Source organism: Saccopteryx bilineata, chromosome 1 (genome assembly GCF_036850765.1).
Source record: "Saccopteryx bilineata isolate mSacBil1 chromosome 1, mSacBil1_pri_phased_curated, whole genome shotgun sequence".
In the NCBI taxonomy this organism is placed as follows: domain Eukaryota; kingdom Metazoa; phylum Chordata; class Mammalia; order Chiroptera; family Emballonuridae; genus Saccopteryx; species Saccopteryx bilineata.
This window is the reverse complement of record NC_089490.1, coordinates 151120974-151138562: the sequence shown is the minus strand read 5'-3', so window position 1 is coordinate 151138562 and position 17589 is coordinate 151120974. Positions and strand designations below refer to the sequence as shown.

General features: G+C 46.9%; 1 protein-coding gene across 1 annotated transcript in view; it reads right to left on the bottom strand.

Annotated features, from left to right (window-relative positions):
* The window catches only part of MUC16 (mucin 16, cell surface associated), an 85098-nt gene that overhangs the window by 61526 nt on the left and 5983 nt on the right, over positions 1 to 17589 (bottom strand). The window contains exons 2-5 of the mRNA XM_066252660.1: positions 7157 to 11389; positions 3755 to 3879; positions 3596 to 3663; positions 776 to 948 (exon numbers count right to left, since the gene is read on the bottom strand). Of these exons, the coding sequence (XP_066108757.1) occupies positions 776 to 948; positions 3596 to 3663; positions 3755 to 3879; positions 7157 to 11389 (4599 nt within the window). The remainder of the gene's footprint in view (positions 1 to 775; positions 949 to 3595; positions 3664 to 3754; positions 3880 to 7156; positions 11390 to 17589) is intronic.

Here is a 17589-nt window from a genome sequence, read left to right as displayed (position 1 = left end):
TATTAGAGACCCCTTGCTGTGCCTTCCCATCCTGAGGTTTGAGGCTTGTTCTTGTTGCATTAGTCTGTAGTGTAGCCTAGTAGTTAGGGGGCCTAGGTTTTAGAGTCAATTTAAGGTTTGATTCCTGACATGGCTATTGACGTTAATTATCTGATCTTGGAAAAATGCATTTCCCTCCCCAAGCTTTGCTTTCTCTTCTGTAAGATACTCATGATACCTGAGAGAGTGTTGGGCAGGATTAGCAATACATGGTACATATAACATTCTGGGTCAGAGGAATCCCTCAGTAAATCTTAGCCTATCGTGTAGGTGTTATTGTAGGTATTGTTGCTAAGAGCGTGGTTGCAATGGAATTTATTGTTAAAAACATTCCTAACAGCTTTCTTGATTGGTTGGCAGGTGGTGCAGTGCCAGCTGGCCCTTGGAGAATGGGTAAAGGAGCACCGGCTCCTGTAGGAAGTGAAAGAAGCAGATTAGTCACTGCACTGGGAACCCATTGCCTCTTGAGTTGACCGCTGCGGGCTTACTTTACTGCCTTCCTCCCTTGATAACTACATGCTCCATTTGAGCTTCTGTGCCTGTCATTGGGATGAAAAAGACAAAAGGAAACTTTTATTTTCAGACCTTAAAAGGTGCTTTTTAGGTGTTATGAAGGGAGAGGATTGAGCTGCCACGGAAAGTCTAGGGCCCAGGGAAACATGGGTACAGAGGAAAGCACGCCGAGGAGACCCGTCTGAGGAGCAGGAAGAGATCCCAACTGCACTGAGCTGCTCACCATTGACGAAGAGACTGCTCCTGTCCAGGGTGTAGGGGCCCAGCTGAGTGACAGCATGGGTCTGCCGGCTTAGCTCCAGGTACAGCCGTTCTCTGTCCAGCTGGCAGCCTGTGGGATCTGGGTGGTGGGTGCAGATGGCACCCACTGCAGTGCTTGTCCCCTCCTTTTCAGCCCTGGGACAGAAGGGACATAGAAATCAAGACATATGAGAGGTGAACACTCCTGACCACTCCTTTCTTCAGGTGCACCACTTAGTTTTTACATCAGCAGTCTTCCTTGGGCTCATCTGCTTTCTAAAACCCATATTTTTCTGTCTCATGGGGGGGGGGGAGGATCCAGACCCCGCTACCCCCTTAAATGCAGTGTTCCACGGATTACTACAGCTACTCCTTGAGTAATGTTCTTCTTGTCCCCATTACCTCCTTATTAATTGGTTGAAGCACATTATTTCAACCGCCAGCCCCCAGGACCCTGTCTATTCATGAAGATGAATACAGATGGTGTCACTCCAGAACAAGCTTAGTACTGCTTGGTCTATGGGGTTGGGGACAGGGGGCTCCCAGGGAAAACAGTCTTGAGGACCCAGGGCCAGGCAGCATGTGGGTAGGAAAGGAAGAGGACTGGGGACCCCGTGGAAGGTGAGTGATCACCTTCGAGGCTAGTTGTGACCCTGTGCAACAACCATCACAGAGTCTGAGATGGGAATTTGATTTCAGGTTGGCAAATCCCAAGGCTGAGGTCAACCCGTTGGGAGTACCTTTTGGGCATGCAACCAAGTTTGGAGGAAAACAGTGAAAACGAGTTAAGAAGTAACCAGGGGCAACTAGTTGAAAAATAAACTTGCCCTGAATTTCAGCTGACCCTAAAGTGTTTCACTCAATGCGGGGGCTCTACAGGTAGGAAGAAAGAACGCTCTCCTCCCTTGCCTGTGACTTCTGCTTGCTGTCATCCACGCTATACAGAGCTTGCCCATTTCACACTCACATAGTTGTGCAGCGGTTCTTAAAGTGTGGCCCTGGGACCTCTGGTGTCCCCAAAACTATTACAGGAGTTCACCAAGTAAAGAATACTCTTATAATAATCCTAAAATGTTATTTTCACACTCATTCTATGAGTATGCAGTGACATTGTTTTTCCAGAGGCTATGAAGTGGAGGTATTATAAAAAATTGAATGCAGTAGATGTCCTGGTATCTTTTCCTAAACCGGACATGAAAAGGATTTGCAAAAATGTAAACAACGACCCTCTTCTCATTGTGCTGCTTTAATTTTTTTTAAGGGGTGGAGGATATGAATACTGTGTATAAAAAATTTGTCATTTATGTTAACATATAATATGTTAATTATTTTTAATGACTATGTGGATACATTTTCTGCTTTAATTTCTAGCACAGTGAATATGGGCAGATACAACCCCAAGTCCGAAGGCTCTTTGGAGTTTTGAGTACTTTTGATAAATGAAAAGGGTTGTTGAGCCTGGCAAGCTTGAGTACCACTGGTATTGTGGTTAAAAGGAGGAACTCCAGAGCCAGAACAACAAGTTCAAATCCTAGCTCCTCTTACACAATCAACTTGGCTGCTCTGCAAGGTCAAATAATAATCATGTTGTTGTGATGATGAAATGAATAAAAATGTAACCCTAGTCAGTTGATTCAGGGGTAGAGTGTCGGCCCACCATGTGGAAGTTCTGGGTTTGATTTCCAGTTAGGGCACACAGGAGAGATGCCATCTGCTTTTCATCACCCCCCCCCTCTCCACTTCTCTCTTTGTCTCTCTCTTCCCTTTTTGTAGCCATGGCTTGATTGGAGCAAATTGGCCCCAGGCACTGAGAATGGCTCTGCGGAATCTTTGCCTCAGGTGCTAAAAATAGCTCGGTTGGGAGCAGCCCCAGATGAGCAGAGCATTGGCCCCAGACGGAGGTTGCCAGGTGGATCCCAGTCTGGGTGCATGCGGGAGTCTGTCTCTATTTCTCCCCTACTCTCACTTAAAAAAAAAAAAAAGAAAAAGAAATGAATGAAAATGTGTAGTAAGTCACTTAGATTTATTGAATGGCATGGACTATGAGCAATATTATTATTGATTTTCCCATATTATGGAGAGATGGGGGTAGGTATATTAGGCTCAGCTTATTAGAGGACACTGTGACAATACACGTGGACTCTCTCCTCAGGGAATGATGTGGGGAGGGATGAACCTCTCTGGCAGGATGAGTTGAGTGGGCTGGAAGGAGGAACACACAGAGAGGCCATAAGGTCATTTAGTGTAAGGAAAGGGTCCTGCGCCCACTGACTTCGGAAGGCTCTGAGTGTGGACATAGGCAGAGAAGAGAAGACAGGTCTCTTCAGAGTTCAGGCCTATCTGAGAGTTTAAGATCACAATATATCCTGCTGGTACTCAACATCTGATTTGTTTTTACCTTTTAGATCAGTAAGACTTTCTTTGGGGGAATCCTTACCTCTTTTCAGGGATTAAACTGTAGATCTGCAGTTTCCAAAACTGTCCCCAATAGGGTGGTTATGAGCTGGGCCAGGGAGAGTGTCATTGAGTGCTCACAATGGGATATGCATTGCAATAAAGGATTAACAACTCCAAGAGTAAGACACTGTTATTATAATCATTTTATAGCTAGTGTGATTGAAGATTAGAGAGGTTATGTGACCTGCCCTAAATCACACAGCTAGCAAATGGAAGAGCAGGGGTGCACACTCAGCCACTTTGGGCCCACTATGCTACACTGCCTCTCAGCAAAGGCTCAAACACGGGCATGCGGAGAGCCAAGAAAGGAGAGAAGTAGGGTTTCGGAAGGTACTTGACAGCTCACCTGAGCAAAGTCAGTCTGCAGCCAGTATAGAGGGAACCGATGCTGCTGTTCTTGAACAAGGGCCCCAGCTGGGGAGAAATGAGAGAGATGAGCAGGAGGAGCCAGGACAGTGGGGGTGGAGGGGTTGGGGTCCTGTGGGAATTGTTGGAGGGCTCTCACCAGTTGCTGCAGGTGTCTCTCAGTGCTGTTGAATATCTCTGAGCCCAAGTTTCCCATGTCCTCTGTGTAGCGCAGGTTGGTGATGGTGAAGTTGACAGTAAAAGGCATCAAGGAAGGTCCTGCAGCTGCAGCAGGGGGAGAGTCAAGTGAGGCCAGCCCCAGCCAGGCCTGGGCTGAAGGTGGGAGCTAGGGCTCCGGACAGGCGCCTCAGCTCCAGTGCTGCGCTGGGGCCCGGCTTAGGCTGTGCTCCTGAGACACCTTGTGGTGCAGTCACTGCCCGAGACCCCCTCACACAGGGTGACCCACCATCCCAGTTTCCACAGGACCATGTGGGTTTCTGGGATGCAGACCTTCAGTTTAGAAGTGTGACTGTCCTGGACAAAGTGAGATGAGTTGGTTACCCTGTTCCCACTTCCCCTGGACTCTGAGCATCTCAGCACATGCCAGAACTGTAAGGTTCGGGGTCAGGGTAGCTTTTTAAAACTCGAGTCCCCTTTAAAACTAAAACTCGCCCTGGCCAGTTGGCTCAGCGGTAGAGCGTCGGCCTAGCGTGCGGAGGACCCGGGTTCGATTCCCGGCCAGGGCACACAGGAGAAGCGCCCATTTGCTTCTCCACCCCTCCGCTGCGCCTTCCTCTCTGTCTCTCTCTTCCCCTCCCGCAGCCAAGGCTCCATTGGAGCAAAGATGGCCCGGGCGCTGGGGATGGCTCTGTGGCCTCTGCCTCAGGCGCTAGAGTGGCTCTGGTCGCAACATGGCGACGCCCAGGATGGGCAGAGCATCGCCCCCTGGTGGGCAGAGCGTCGCCCCTGGTGGGCTTGCCGGGTGGATCCCGGTCGGGCGCATGCGGGAGTCTGTCTGACTGTCTCTCCCTGTTTCCAGCTTCAGAAAAATGAAAAAACAAAACAAAACAAAACAAAAAACAAACAAACAAAAAAAACACTAAAACTCGCCTCAGCCAGGCTCAAAGCAGAACATTTCCTTCCTCACCCTGAGGTTGTAGTTAATTGGCTGCTATTCTCTTGCTTAATGGCTTTCTCCCTTCACTTTGAAATGTAGAAATGTCAGGGAAACCTTACATTGGGAAGGGACCTGACAATTAGAAGAGTTTAAATCACAATAAAGCCAGCCTACAGGCCCAGATGATAGCAGCCTTCTAAGGGATCAGCACCCCCCCCCTTCCCCACCCAGCCATTCCAAGGGCAGAGCAAACCAGTGGGAGGTGGGGGGACTGGCTTGCTTGAAGCTTCTGCCTGCCAGGCCTACCCAGGACCTTTTGAACTAGCACAGACCTCCTTTAGACAGTTGAGCCGGGAGATAAACAATTTGGAGAAACTGAGGCACCTCTCCAATCCACATATGGAAAATATTACTTTGGGCCCTGGCCGGTTGGCTCAGTGGTAGAGCGTCGGCCTGGCGTGCAAGGGGTCCCGGGTTCGATTCCCGGACAGGGCACACAGGAGGAGCACCCATCTGCTTCCCCACCCCTCCCCCGCTCCTTCCTCTCTGTCTCTCTCTTCCCCTCCTGCAGCGAGGCTCCATTGGAGCAAGATGGCCCGGGCGCTGGAGATGGCGCCTTGGCCTCTGCCCCAGGCGCTAGAGTGGCTCTGGTCGCAATAGAGCGACACCCCGGAGGGGCAGAGCATCGCCCCCTGGTGGGCAGAGCGTCGCCCCCTGGTGGGCGTGCCGGGTGGATCCCAGTCGGGCGCATGCGAGAGTCTGTCTGTCTCTCCCCGTTTCCAGCTTCGGAAAAATACAAAAAAAAAAAAAAAAAAAAAAAAAAGAAGAAAGAAAAAAAAGAAAATATTACTTTGTACCTATAGAGGCAGTGATGTGAGCCGCTTTTTCCAAAACCCCTAACTAAATTATAAATACCTTTCTCCAACCCTTTCCAGGGCTGACATGGCATTTGGGTCCATCTCAGCATGCTTGTACCCAAGCATTTTAAATAAACAATGCTTCTGGATACACGAGCCTTGTGTTTCCGGTTCGACTCTCCCCAGTGCCCACCCACAGACCCAGGAAGGGGCTCAGCCAGTCAGCCATCTCATAGGGGACAAGGCAGTCCGCAGGGATTCTCTCCAGGTCAGACCTAGTCAGGGGTTTATACTGACCCATCAGTTTCCAAGAGAAGCTGACAGGAGGCTTTCCCCTTCCCCAGTGAACCGGCCACCTGCAGCTTTAACCTAACAAGAACCTGCATCTCTGTCTTGGGGAAATGATCAGGCCCAGAGAGCAACCCTGTAGCAATGAGGGGTGGGAGATGGAGAATAAAGACCCCAGCTTCTTCACCCTCATGTGGGGTGGCTCTAAAGCAGCGGTTCTCAACCTGTGGGTCGCGACCCCGGGGGGGGGGGTGTCGAACGACCAAAACACAGGGGTCGCCTAAAGCCATCGGAAAATACTTATTTTATTATATGGCTTTAGGCAACCCCTGTGTTTTGGTCGTTCGACCCTGCGACCCACAGGTTGAAAACCACTGCTCTAAAGCGTATGTTATGGCCCTTCTCCCTTCCAGCCTTCAGAATAAGTTTCTGTGTTGAAACCTCCCAGGTTGTGGTAATTTGTTATAACAGCTCTGGCAAACTCCTACACCAAATGACCACAAAGTCCTTTTTTTAGTACATAATGTCAATAGGTTCTGGGTCTTTAAGTGGAACAATGTATAAAGAAACCAATGTTACCATAAGCTACTTGGCATAAAAAAGAGTTAAGTTCATATGACATCTCATCAATGTTATAATGGAATGATGTGGAACAAATCAATGTTATCTGAGGACTGGCTGCATATACCCCAAAGAATTGGAAGCAGGGACTCAAATGGATATGTGTACATCCAGGTTTGTAGCAGCAAGATGCACAGTAGCTAACAGGTGGAAACAGCCTGATTTTCTGTCAACAGATAAATAGACAGATAAAATATGGTCTAGCCACACAATGGAATATTATTAATCTGTAAACAAGAATCAAGTTCTGACACAGACTGCAGCATGGAGGAACCCTGAAAACATGCTAACTAAAACAAGCAGACACAAAAGGACAGATATATCGTACAATATTTCACATATGAGATATCTATAACAGGAAAATTCATGGAGACAGTAAGGAGACTAGAGGTTGTCAGGGACTGGGTAGGGGGTGGGAGGAATGGGGAGTTACTGTTTAATAACAAGGTAAACAGATTCTATTCAGGGGGATAAAAATGTTTTAGAAATAGATAGTGGTGATAGCTACACAACAGTGTAGATGTAATTAATGCTTCTAAATTGTGCATTTAAATGGTTAAACTACATATCATAGATAATAGATAAATAGATAGATGAAAGAAAGAAAGAAAGAAAAAAAGAAAGAAAGGAAAAAGAAAGAAAGAAAGAAAAAAAGAAAGAATACAAAAGTTATTCTTACTTGTTCCTGAAGTCATGCTCACATAGGCCAAGGTGGACATCTCAGGTGTGGTCACAGGGACAAAGGACCTTTCGGACAGTGTACTAAAAGTGGTTGTAGTCTCGGCCACAGTGGAGCCTGAACCTGTGACAGCTAATTTAGTGGTCGCAAGAGTTGTAGTTATCATGATAGTGGTTGGACTTGATTCTTCGTGACTGATTTTAGGTGCAATTGAGGTCATGGTGCCCTGTGTAATGGCCTTGGAAAATTCTGGAAGTCCAACTGAGGTTGTTGGTTGGGAGGTTTGTGTGCTCCAGGAAGTTGCAGTAAAAAGCTCACTGGTGGTTGCATGGGCACTGGCAGGCTCAAGGACACCAGGAGAAACAGTTAGAGCTGGGACATCTGTGCTGGTCCCTGATGTGGGGCTGGTTGCCGGGAAGCCTGTGCTCTCTGATAAGCCATGAGAAAGAGTTGAAGTTAAAATTGTTGCGCTGAGGTCTGTCCCAGGATGGGGGGAGAGTGAAGTTTCCACAGGAACACTTAGCAAGACTGTTGGATGCTGATCAACTCTGCTGGCCTCATTCACAAGTGTGGTGAAGAGAGAGGATGTCTTTGGTGGTGGACCAAGGGAAACAGTCTTAGTTGGAAGAGCCATACTAATGTCCAACCCTGGTGGGATGGATGGTGAGGCTGTGGTATCTGGTAAGTGAGGAAAAACAGTTGAAGCAGGAAAATTTATGCTTGTCTCTGCACTGGGGCGAGTGGCCAATACAGTTGTTGCTGGTTCTCCAGAAGAAAGAGTCAGAGTTGGCATAGCCAAACTGGCATCTGTCTCAGAAATAGTGGCCTGTGAGGTCACCTCATCTGATATACCAGGAGAGAGAGTTGGAGTTGAAAGAACTGAACTGGCTTCTGCCCCAAAGTCAGTGGCCACGGAGGGTGTGGGTTCAGATTCACTATGGAAAATACTGGGGGTTGTTTTGGGAACTGTTAGGCTGTTCTCTTCAGAATGAGTGACCAAGAAAACTGTTGTATCAGGCCCACTAGGGGAAACAGTCCCTGTTTTAAGAGTTAAAACAAATGAACTTGCTTCTGTCTCAGAATGGGTACTCTGTAAGGCTGTGGTCTTTGGCTCATGCAGAGAATCAGTCAGAGTTGGAAAAGTTGTACTTGTTTCTGCTCTAGAACTTGTAATCAATGAGGTCACCATCCCTGATACGCCAGGGGAGAAGGCTGTAGTTGAAATTACTGAACCAGCTTCTGCCCTAGGGCTGATGGCTATTGAGGGTGTGCTAGCTGATTCACTATGGGAAGAATTTGGAGTTGTTCTAGAAACAGGTGTAGTGGTCCCTGAAGAATGCAACCATGAGGCTGTTGTTGTACCTGTCTCACCAGGGGAGATAGTTAAAGTTGGGACAATAGAACTGGCTTCTGTCCTAGAATGGATGACCCATGAGGCTGTGGTCTCTGGCTTATGTGGGGAATCAGTCAGAGTTGGAATAGTTGTATTGGTCTCTGCCTCAGAACTAGTAACCAGGGAAGTCACCAGCCCTGGCACAGTCGGGGAGACAGTTGGAGATGGAATGGCTGAGCTGGTCTGCACCTCAGGATGAGTGGCCAAAGAGGCTGTGGCTTTTCGTTCACCAGGAGAGAGAGTCAGACTTGGAATAGCTGTACTGGCATCTGTCCCAAGACTGGTGACTGATGAGGTTGTGCTGTCTAATACACTGTAGGAAAAATTAGGCATCGTCTTGGACACTGTTGGGTTGGTCTCTGCAGGGTGGCTGACCAATAAGACTGTTGTATGTGGCTCACTAGAGGAATCAGTCAGAGTTGGAACAGCTGAACTGGTTTCTATCCCATGGTGGATGGTCCATGCAGGTGTGGTCTCCAGTTGATCTGAGGAAATGGTCAGAATTGGAAAAGTTGTACTTGTCTCTGCTCTAGAACTAATAGCCTGTGAGGTCACCACTCCTGGTATACCAGGTGAACCAGTCCTAGCTAGAACAGTTGAACTGGATTCTGCCGTAGGACTCATGGCTGTTAAGATTGTGTCGTCTAATTCACTATGGGAAACACCGAAAGTCGTTTGGGAAACAATTGGGTTGGTCTCTGATGCACGGGTAGCCATGGCATCTGTTGTATCTGGCGCACCAGAGGATACACTCAGAGTTGGAACAGCTGACCTGGCTTTAGTTTGAAATTGTGTGACCCATGAGTCTGTGGTCTCCAGATGAACTTGGGAATTAGTCAAAGTTGAAAGAGTTGTGCTGATCTCTGCCCCAGAACTAGTGGTCTGTGAGGTTACCACCCCTGGTACAACAGGTTGGGCAGTCTTAGCTGGAACAGTTGAACTGGTTTCCACCTCAGGACTAGTGGCCATTGAAGTTGTGCTATCTGATTCACTGTGAGAAACACTAGGAGTTGTTCTGGGGGAAATTGTGCTGGTATTTGCAGAATGGGTGACCAAAGGGATTCTTGTATCTGACTCACCAGGGGAAACAGTCAGAGTTGGAATGGCTGAACTGGCTTCTGTCTCAAAATGATTAAACCGTGAGGCTGTGGTCTCTGGTTCATGTGGGAAGTCAGTCATAGTTGGAAAAGTTGTTTTGGTCTCTGTCCCAGAACTGGTGACCAGTGAGCTTACTACTCCTGATACTTCAGGAGAACCAGTCATAGTCGGCACAGCTGAACTAGTCTGCGCTCCAGAATGGGTAACACATGAGGTTGTGGGTGCTGGTTCAGTAGGAGAAAAAGTCAGAGGTGGAATAACCTTACTGACATCTGTCCCAGGACTAGTAACCTGTGAAGTCACCATATTTGGTACACCAGGAGTTATAGGTACATTTGGAACTGCTGAACTGGATTCTGTCCCAAGACTGATGGCCGTTGAGGGTGTGCTGTCCAAGTCACGATGGGAAACACTGGGAGCTGTCCTGGGCACAGTTGGGCTGGTCTCTGCAGGAGGGGTGGCCAAGGACACCTTTGTATCTGATTCATGTAGGGACTCAATCAGAGTTGAAAAAGTTGTACCGGTCCCTGTTCCAGAACTAGTGACCGAGGAGGTCACCATAACTGGCACATCAGGTGAGGCAGTTGTCATCGGAATGGCTGGATTGACTCCTGGCCCAGGACTGGTGGCTGTTGAAGATATGGTGTCTAGTTCACTATGGGAAAAATTCAGATTTTTTCTGGAAATGGGGGTGCTGGTGTTTGAGGAATGGACCCATGAAGCTGTTGTATCTGGTTCACGAGGAGAGAGAGTCATAATTGGAACAGTGGAACTGGCTTTTGTCCTAGGATGGGTGACCCATGAGGCTGCTGTCTCTGGCTTGTGTGGGGAATCAGTCAGTGTTGGAAAAGCTGTACTAGTCTCCGCGCTAGAACTGGTGACCTGTGAGATTGTCAGTCCTGATATAGCCGGGGGAAAAGTCAGAGTTGAAATGATTGAATTGGTCTGTGCCCCAGGATGGTTAACCAGTGACACTGTTGTATCTGGCTCACCAGGGGACTCAGTCAGAATCTGAACAGTCGGATTGTTCTCTGCTCCAGAACTAACATCCAGGGATGTCACCATCCCTGGCGTAGTAGGGGAGACAATTGAAATAACAATGGATGAACTACTCTGTGCTGTGGAGGCTGTAGTCTCTAGTTCATCTGGAGAACCAGTCAGAGTTGAAATAAACATACTTGTGTCTGTCCCAAGACTAGTAACTGGTGAGGTCATCTTCCCCAGTACACCAGGGGAGACAGTTGTAGTTGAAACAGCTAAACTGACTTCCTCTGCAGAACTAATAGCTGTTACAGGTGTGTTGTCTGATTCACTGTGGGAAACATTCAGGGTTGCCTTGGAAACAGTTGAGCTAGTCTCCACAGGATGGGAGACCCATGAGGTTGGGGTCACTGGCTCACCAAAGGAAACAGTCAGAGCTGGAATAGCTGTACTGGTCTCTGCCCCAGAACTAAAGACCAGTGTGGTTGTGCTCACTGAGCTTCTATTGAACATGTATGGGATTTCCCTGGAAACTGCTATGCTGGTCTCTTCTACAGGGTTGGTGGCCAAGGAGGCTGTCATCTCTGGAACATCAGGGGAAACATCTGGGGTTGTGATGATCACTCTTGTTGTGCTCGTGCTGGCCGTTTCACCTGATGTCCTGAGGGGAGTCAGCATTCCCGAAGTGGAAGCAGAGACGCTGGTGGTCAAAGTTGCTGTGGTAGTGGTCTGTGCCCGCTCTGTCCTTCCTGTGGCAAGTCCTGTGAATTGTGGGACAAACACACAATTTGGACAGGATGATTATTACCACTTACTGGATTGGTAAGAGCTTTTTTTTTCTCCACATGAAGAAAAGGAGAGAAATGTCTCTGCCCCAAAAGTACTTGCAATGCTTCCGGAACGGGAAAAGGAATTGTGATTGACATTCCTCTGCCTCCCCGTATCATCTTGGGCCATAACTCCTAAGCTGACCACTCCCTTCTCCCAGATGTTTTTGTACTCTCCATCCTCTGAGTCATTGTTAAAACAGTTTTCTCTGCTTGATGCGACCATCTTTCATCAGATTCCTAACTTTCTGTTCTACTTCAAACCCCAGCTCAAATCTACCTTTATAAAAATTCATGTCAGAATTCATCTCTCTCTTCTCATTATCTCCATATTATATTGTCTGAATCTGAACCTGAGCAGCACCACACCTCACAGTATCCTTGGCAATAGCTATTAGTGTCTGCTTGCTTGGCATATAGTAGGTGCCCAACATACATTTGTTGAATTAGTGAATTAATTAGTAAATGGACACATGGATAGATATATATGTAGAAAAGTCTCCTCTTGCTTAAGAGAGATCATGTATCATCATGCTTAAGAGCTTGGGTTCTGGGATAAAAGAGTCCCGTACTAAGATACTGACTCCTCCTCTAAATGGATGGATACATTACCAATTCTTGCTAGGTCTTCATTTTCTCATCTAATAGTAAAAGGATAAAGTATAGTGGTCATTTCAGAGTGTTGATAAAAATACACCCAGAACAGTGCCTGTTGGCTCACAATAAGAGATTTATAACTACTACTAGTCTTATTATTGTTATTGTTATCACCGCTACTATCCACTACTATTATTGTTACTGCTACCTCTGCTACTCCCTACCACTACTTCTGTTATTATTATTGTTATTATCATGCTACTACCTACCATTACTGTTGTTATTATTATTGTTACTAATATTGTTATTACCACCTACCATTATGGCTATTGCTACTGCTGTTATTAGTATGACAGCTACAACCTACCATTTCTGTTGTTACTACTATCACTGCTACTTTCTATTATTACTGCCATTGCTACTATTACTACTGTTACTAACACTACCACTACTATCTACCATTAGTGCTGTTGTTACCACCATTACTACTGCCATTATTACTACCACTGCTGCTGTCTAATGTTACTGCTGTTACTACTTTTTTTTTCCTGAAGTGAGAAGCAGGGAGGCAGAGAGACAGACTCCCTCATGCACCTGACTGGGATCTACCTGGCAAGCCCACCAGGGGACAATGCTCTGCCCATCTGGGGCGTTGCTCCGTTGTGGCTGGAACCATTCTAGTGCCTGAGGCGGAGGCCACAGAGCCATCCTCAGTACCCGGGCCAAATTTGCTCCAATGGAGCCTTGGCTGAGGGAGGGGAAGAGAGAAACAGAGAGAAAGAAGAAGAGGAAGGGTGGAGAAACAGACAGGTGCTTCTCTTGTGTGCCCTGGCTGGGAATCAAACCTGGGACTTCCACACACCGGGCTGATGCTCTGAGCCAACTACCACTGAGCAAAGATTCTGTCACTACTATTTTTTTAATTTTAATTTTTTTATTCAGTGAGAGGAGGGGAGGCAGAGAGACACTCCTGCATGTGCCCCAACTGGGATCCACATAGCAAGCCCACTAGGGGGAGATGCTCTACCCATCTGGGGCATTGCTCCATTGCTTAGCAACCTAGCCCTTCTTAGAGCCTGAGATAGATGCCATGGAGCCACCCTCAGTGCCCAGGGCCAATATGCTCCAATTGAGCCATGGCTGTAGGTGGGGAAGGGAGAGAGAAAGAGAGAGAGAAGTGAAAGGGGATGGATGGAGAAGCAGATAGGCACCTCTCCTGTGTACCCTGACCAGGAATCAAACTTGGGACATCCACATGCTGGGCTCATGCTCTACCACTGAGCGAACCAGTCAGGGCCTGTCACTACTATTATTCCCACCTATTACTATTGTTATTACTAATATTACTATGACCACTAGAGTTATTACTACTGTTAATATTACTAGAGTTATTACTACTGTTATTACCACTACTATTGCAACTGTTACTACAACTTCTACTTTTTATAATTTTACTACAAAATAAACTTAAATTTACTGAATTAAATTTGCCAGGAACCACACTTGCTGGCCAATATAACTGGAAGGCAGAATCTGAGGAAGAGTAAAGTGTCATTGGCTGAGACAAAAACTGCTGAGCAGAGCTTCAAAAACTGGCTCACAAGGTTTGACAAGATGATGATGGAGTAGACAGGCGTACCAACTTCCACCTCCCAGAACCAAAGTGGATTACAAACTAATTTTAAAAATCATCATCTGGAAAAACCACTTTGGACTAAACTAAGAGGACTCTTCAACCAAGGAACACTGAAGAAGCCACACTGAGACTGGTAGGAAATGCGGAAATGTGGAGAGGGCTGCCCAGCTACCCAGAGCGAAAGGCAGCTGGGAGAGACTCATGTGGTGGAAAGTGAATTTAGCAGAGAGGGGAGGGTACTGAGTCCCAGGAACAAAGCCCTGGCCTGCAGCCCCAGAGCCTAGAAGAGGTGTATGGACAGTATTTAGCTGGAAACAAGACAGGATACTGTTTGTGAGAAAGACATTGATTTCTCAGACCCAGGATTCTTCTTAAAGGGACCGTGCAGAAAACCTCTCTCACAACCACTCACCTGGGGCTCCAGGGGATGGGGAGAGAGGAGAAGACTGGAGTAGCAGGAAGAGGGTGTAATCGAGGAGGCACAGAAAGAAATACTTTGAGGGACAGCCACCCTAACCCCTGAGACGAGTCACTCCCCAAATCTGAAGTGAATATTTCCCCTGGAAACAGCAATACCAGCAAAGGGAAGCAGGACACCAGCCAAACAAGCTCTCCTGCGGCACTTAGAGCAGAGTCACTTAGAAGGGGGGAGCTTTCGGGACTACAGTAGTGAGTCTTAGGGTCTGAACTGCAGTGCCACCACCCACATGGCTGAGGGCTCGCCCAAGGTCGGGTAGTGGCGGGACGTGAAAGCATGGTTCTGTCGGCAAGGGCGGAAGCTGGCTGGCCACCACTGATACCCAGGTGTGAGCTCAATCTTGCCCGGCTAGGGAAGAGGGGACGTGAAAAAGTGGTCAAGCCCAGCTGCAGGCCACCTGCAATCCAGCCTGCAGGGAAGGGCAGGAGCCTCAGAAGGGGCAGAGACCCTCCCTTGAGCAAGGGCGCATGAATACAGCCTTGCCCCGCCCGCAGAATCGAGGCTTGTGACCTGACTTGGGAGCCGGCTCCTCCCGCAGGGGTAGAGCCAGAAGCCCAGAACAGGCAGAGTCCCACTACTGAGCATGGGCATACAGTCCCACCTGGCCTCTGGAGCCAAGGCTTGCAGCCATCCCACCAGCGGGCTCCTCTTGCAGGGGCGGGGCAAAAGCCTGGACTCAGGCAGAGACCTGCAGCTGAGCAAAGGTGCTCACCCCTGCCCTCAGGGCCAAGCATAATGCCACCCGCAGGGGCTGGGCAAAGGCCAAGGCCACCGAGGCTTATAAACTCGAGCACATGACCACAGCCACTCCTGAGAAGGAGAGGTGGAAACCAGAGCAACAGCCCCAGTGGGCAGACACCAGAAACACCCATACCTGAACACCCTAGGCAGCAACAGCAGAGGCGGTGGAGAGTCTGCAGACAGACCACACCTAGGCAACACAGAAGCCACACCCACTGGACTCCAGTGGCCAAAACCTTCTTTTACACAGACAAAATGAGAGGCAGAGAAATGCAACACAAATGAATCAAGAGAAATCCCTAGAAAAGGACCAGAATGAGTCAGATATAACCAAATTACCAGATGCAGAGTTTAAAATAATGATTTTTAGGATGCTCAAAGATATTAGAACAACAAACGATGGTCATTACGAACACCTAAATAAAGAGATAACAAATATAAAAAAGGACATTGAAATAATAAAAAAGAATCAGTCAGAAATGACAAATACAATATCAGAAATCAAGAACACAATGGAAGGAATAAAAAGCAGGATGGATGAAGCAGAGAATCAAATCAGCAAGTTAGAAGACAAGATAAAGGCACGGAAGCAGAGCAGAAAAAAGAAAAAGGACTCAAAAAGTCTGAGGAAACTCTAAGAGAGCTCTGTGACAACATGAAGAGAAATAACATCAGCATCATAGGGGTTCCTGAAGAAGAAGAGAAATAACAAGGAATAGAGACTTTGTTCAAGCATATCATGGCTGAAAACTTCCCTCAAGAAAGGCAAGAAAACATCTCACAAGTTCAAGAAGCACAGAGAACTTCATTAAAGAGAAACACAAAGAAATCTACACCAAGACACATCATAATTAAAATACCAAATCTAAGTGATAAAGAGAAAATATTAAAAGCTGCTAGAGAAAAAAAAACTATTACCTACAAAGGAGTCCCCATAAGGATGACTTCCGACTTCTCAACAGAAACACTTGAGGCCAGAAGGGAATGGCAAGAAATATTCAAAGTAATGCACAACAAAAGCCTACAACCAAGACTACTTTATCCAGCAAGACTATCATTTAAAATTGAAGGAGAAATAAAAAGCTTTACAGACAAAAAAACCTCAAGGAATTTACTACAACCAAACCAAGGCTGCAAGAAATGCTAAAGGGCCTGTTGTAAACAGATCAAAGGAGAAAAAGAATATAGCAAAAGAGGAATACAGTTTTAAAGAATAAAATGGCGGCCCTGGCCGGTTGGCTCAGCGGTAGAGCGTCGGCCTAGCGTGCGGAGGACCCAGGTTCGATTCCCAGCCAGGGCACATAGGAGAAGCGCCCATTTGCTTCTCCACCCCTCCGCCGCGCCTTCCTCTCTGTCTCTCTCTTCCCCTCCCGCAGCCAAGGCTCCATTGGAGCAAAGATGGCCCGGGCGCTGGGCATGGCTCTGTGGCCTCTGCCCCAGGCGCTAGAGTGGCTCTGGTCGCAACATGGCGACACCCAGGAGGGTCGCAACATGGCGACGCCCAGGATGGGCAGAGCATCGCCCCCTGGTGGGCAGAGCGTCGCCCCCTGGTGGGCGTGCCGGGTGGATACCAGTCGGGCACATGCGGGAGTCTGACTGTCTCTCCCTGTTTCCAGCTTCAGAAAAATGCAAAAAAAAAAAAAAAAAAGAATAAAATGGCAACAAACAACTACATATTAATAATAACCTTAAATGTAAATGGATTAAATGATCCGATCAAAAGACATAGGGTAGCTGCATGGATAAGAAAACAGGACCCATACATATGCTGTCTACAAGAGACACACCTTGCTGACCTGTGGTGGCGCAGTGGATAAAGAGTCGATCTGGAATGCTGAGGTCGCCGGTTCAAAACCCTGAGCTTGCCTGGTCAAGGCACATATGGGAGTTGATGCTTCCTGCTCCTCCCCCTGTTCTCTATCTCTCCCTCTCTCTCTCATAAAAAAGGTATAAATAAATAAAAATCTACAAGAGACACCTTAAAACAAAAGATGCACATAGACTAAAGATAAAAGGATGAAAGAAAATATTTCAATCAAATGGAAATGAAAAAAAAGCTGGGATAGCAATACTTATATCAGACAAAATAGACTTTAAAACAAAGGCTATGGTAAGAGATAAGGAAGGTCACTACATAATGATAAAGGGAGCAATCCAACAGGAAGATATAACCATTATAAATATCTATGCACCTAATATAGGAGCACCTAAATATATAAAGCAGACTTTGGTGGATTTAAAAGGTGAGATCAACAGCAATACTATAATAGTAGGGGATTTCAATACCCCACTAACATCACTAGATAAATCCTCAAGAAAAATATTAACAAAGAAACAGCAGACTTAAAAGACATACTAGATCAACTCAATTTAATAGATATCTTCAGAACCTTTCACCCTAAAGCAGTAGAATATACATTCTTTTCAAGTGCTCATGGTACATTCTCTAGGATAAACCACATGTTAGGGCACAAAAGTGCTCTCAACAAATTTAAGAAGATTGAAATCATATCGAGCACTTTCTCTGATCACAATGGCATAAAACTAGAAATCAACCACAACAGAAAAACTCAAAAATACTCAAACACTTGGAAACTAAATAGCATGTAATTAAATAACGAATGGGTTAACAATGAGATCAAAGAAGAAATTTAAAAATTCCTAGAAATGAACGATAATGAG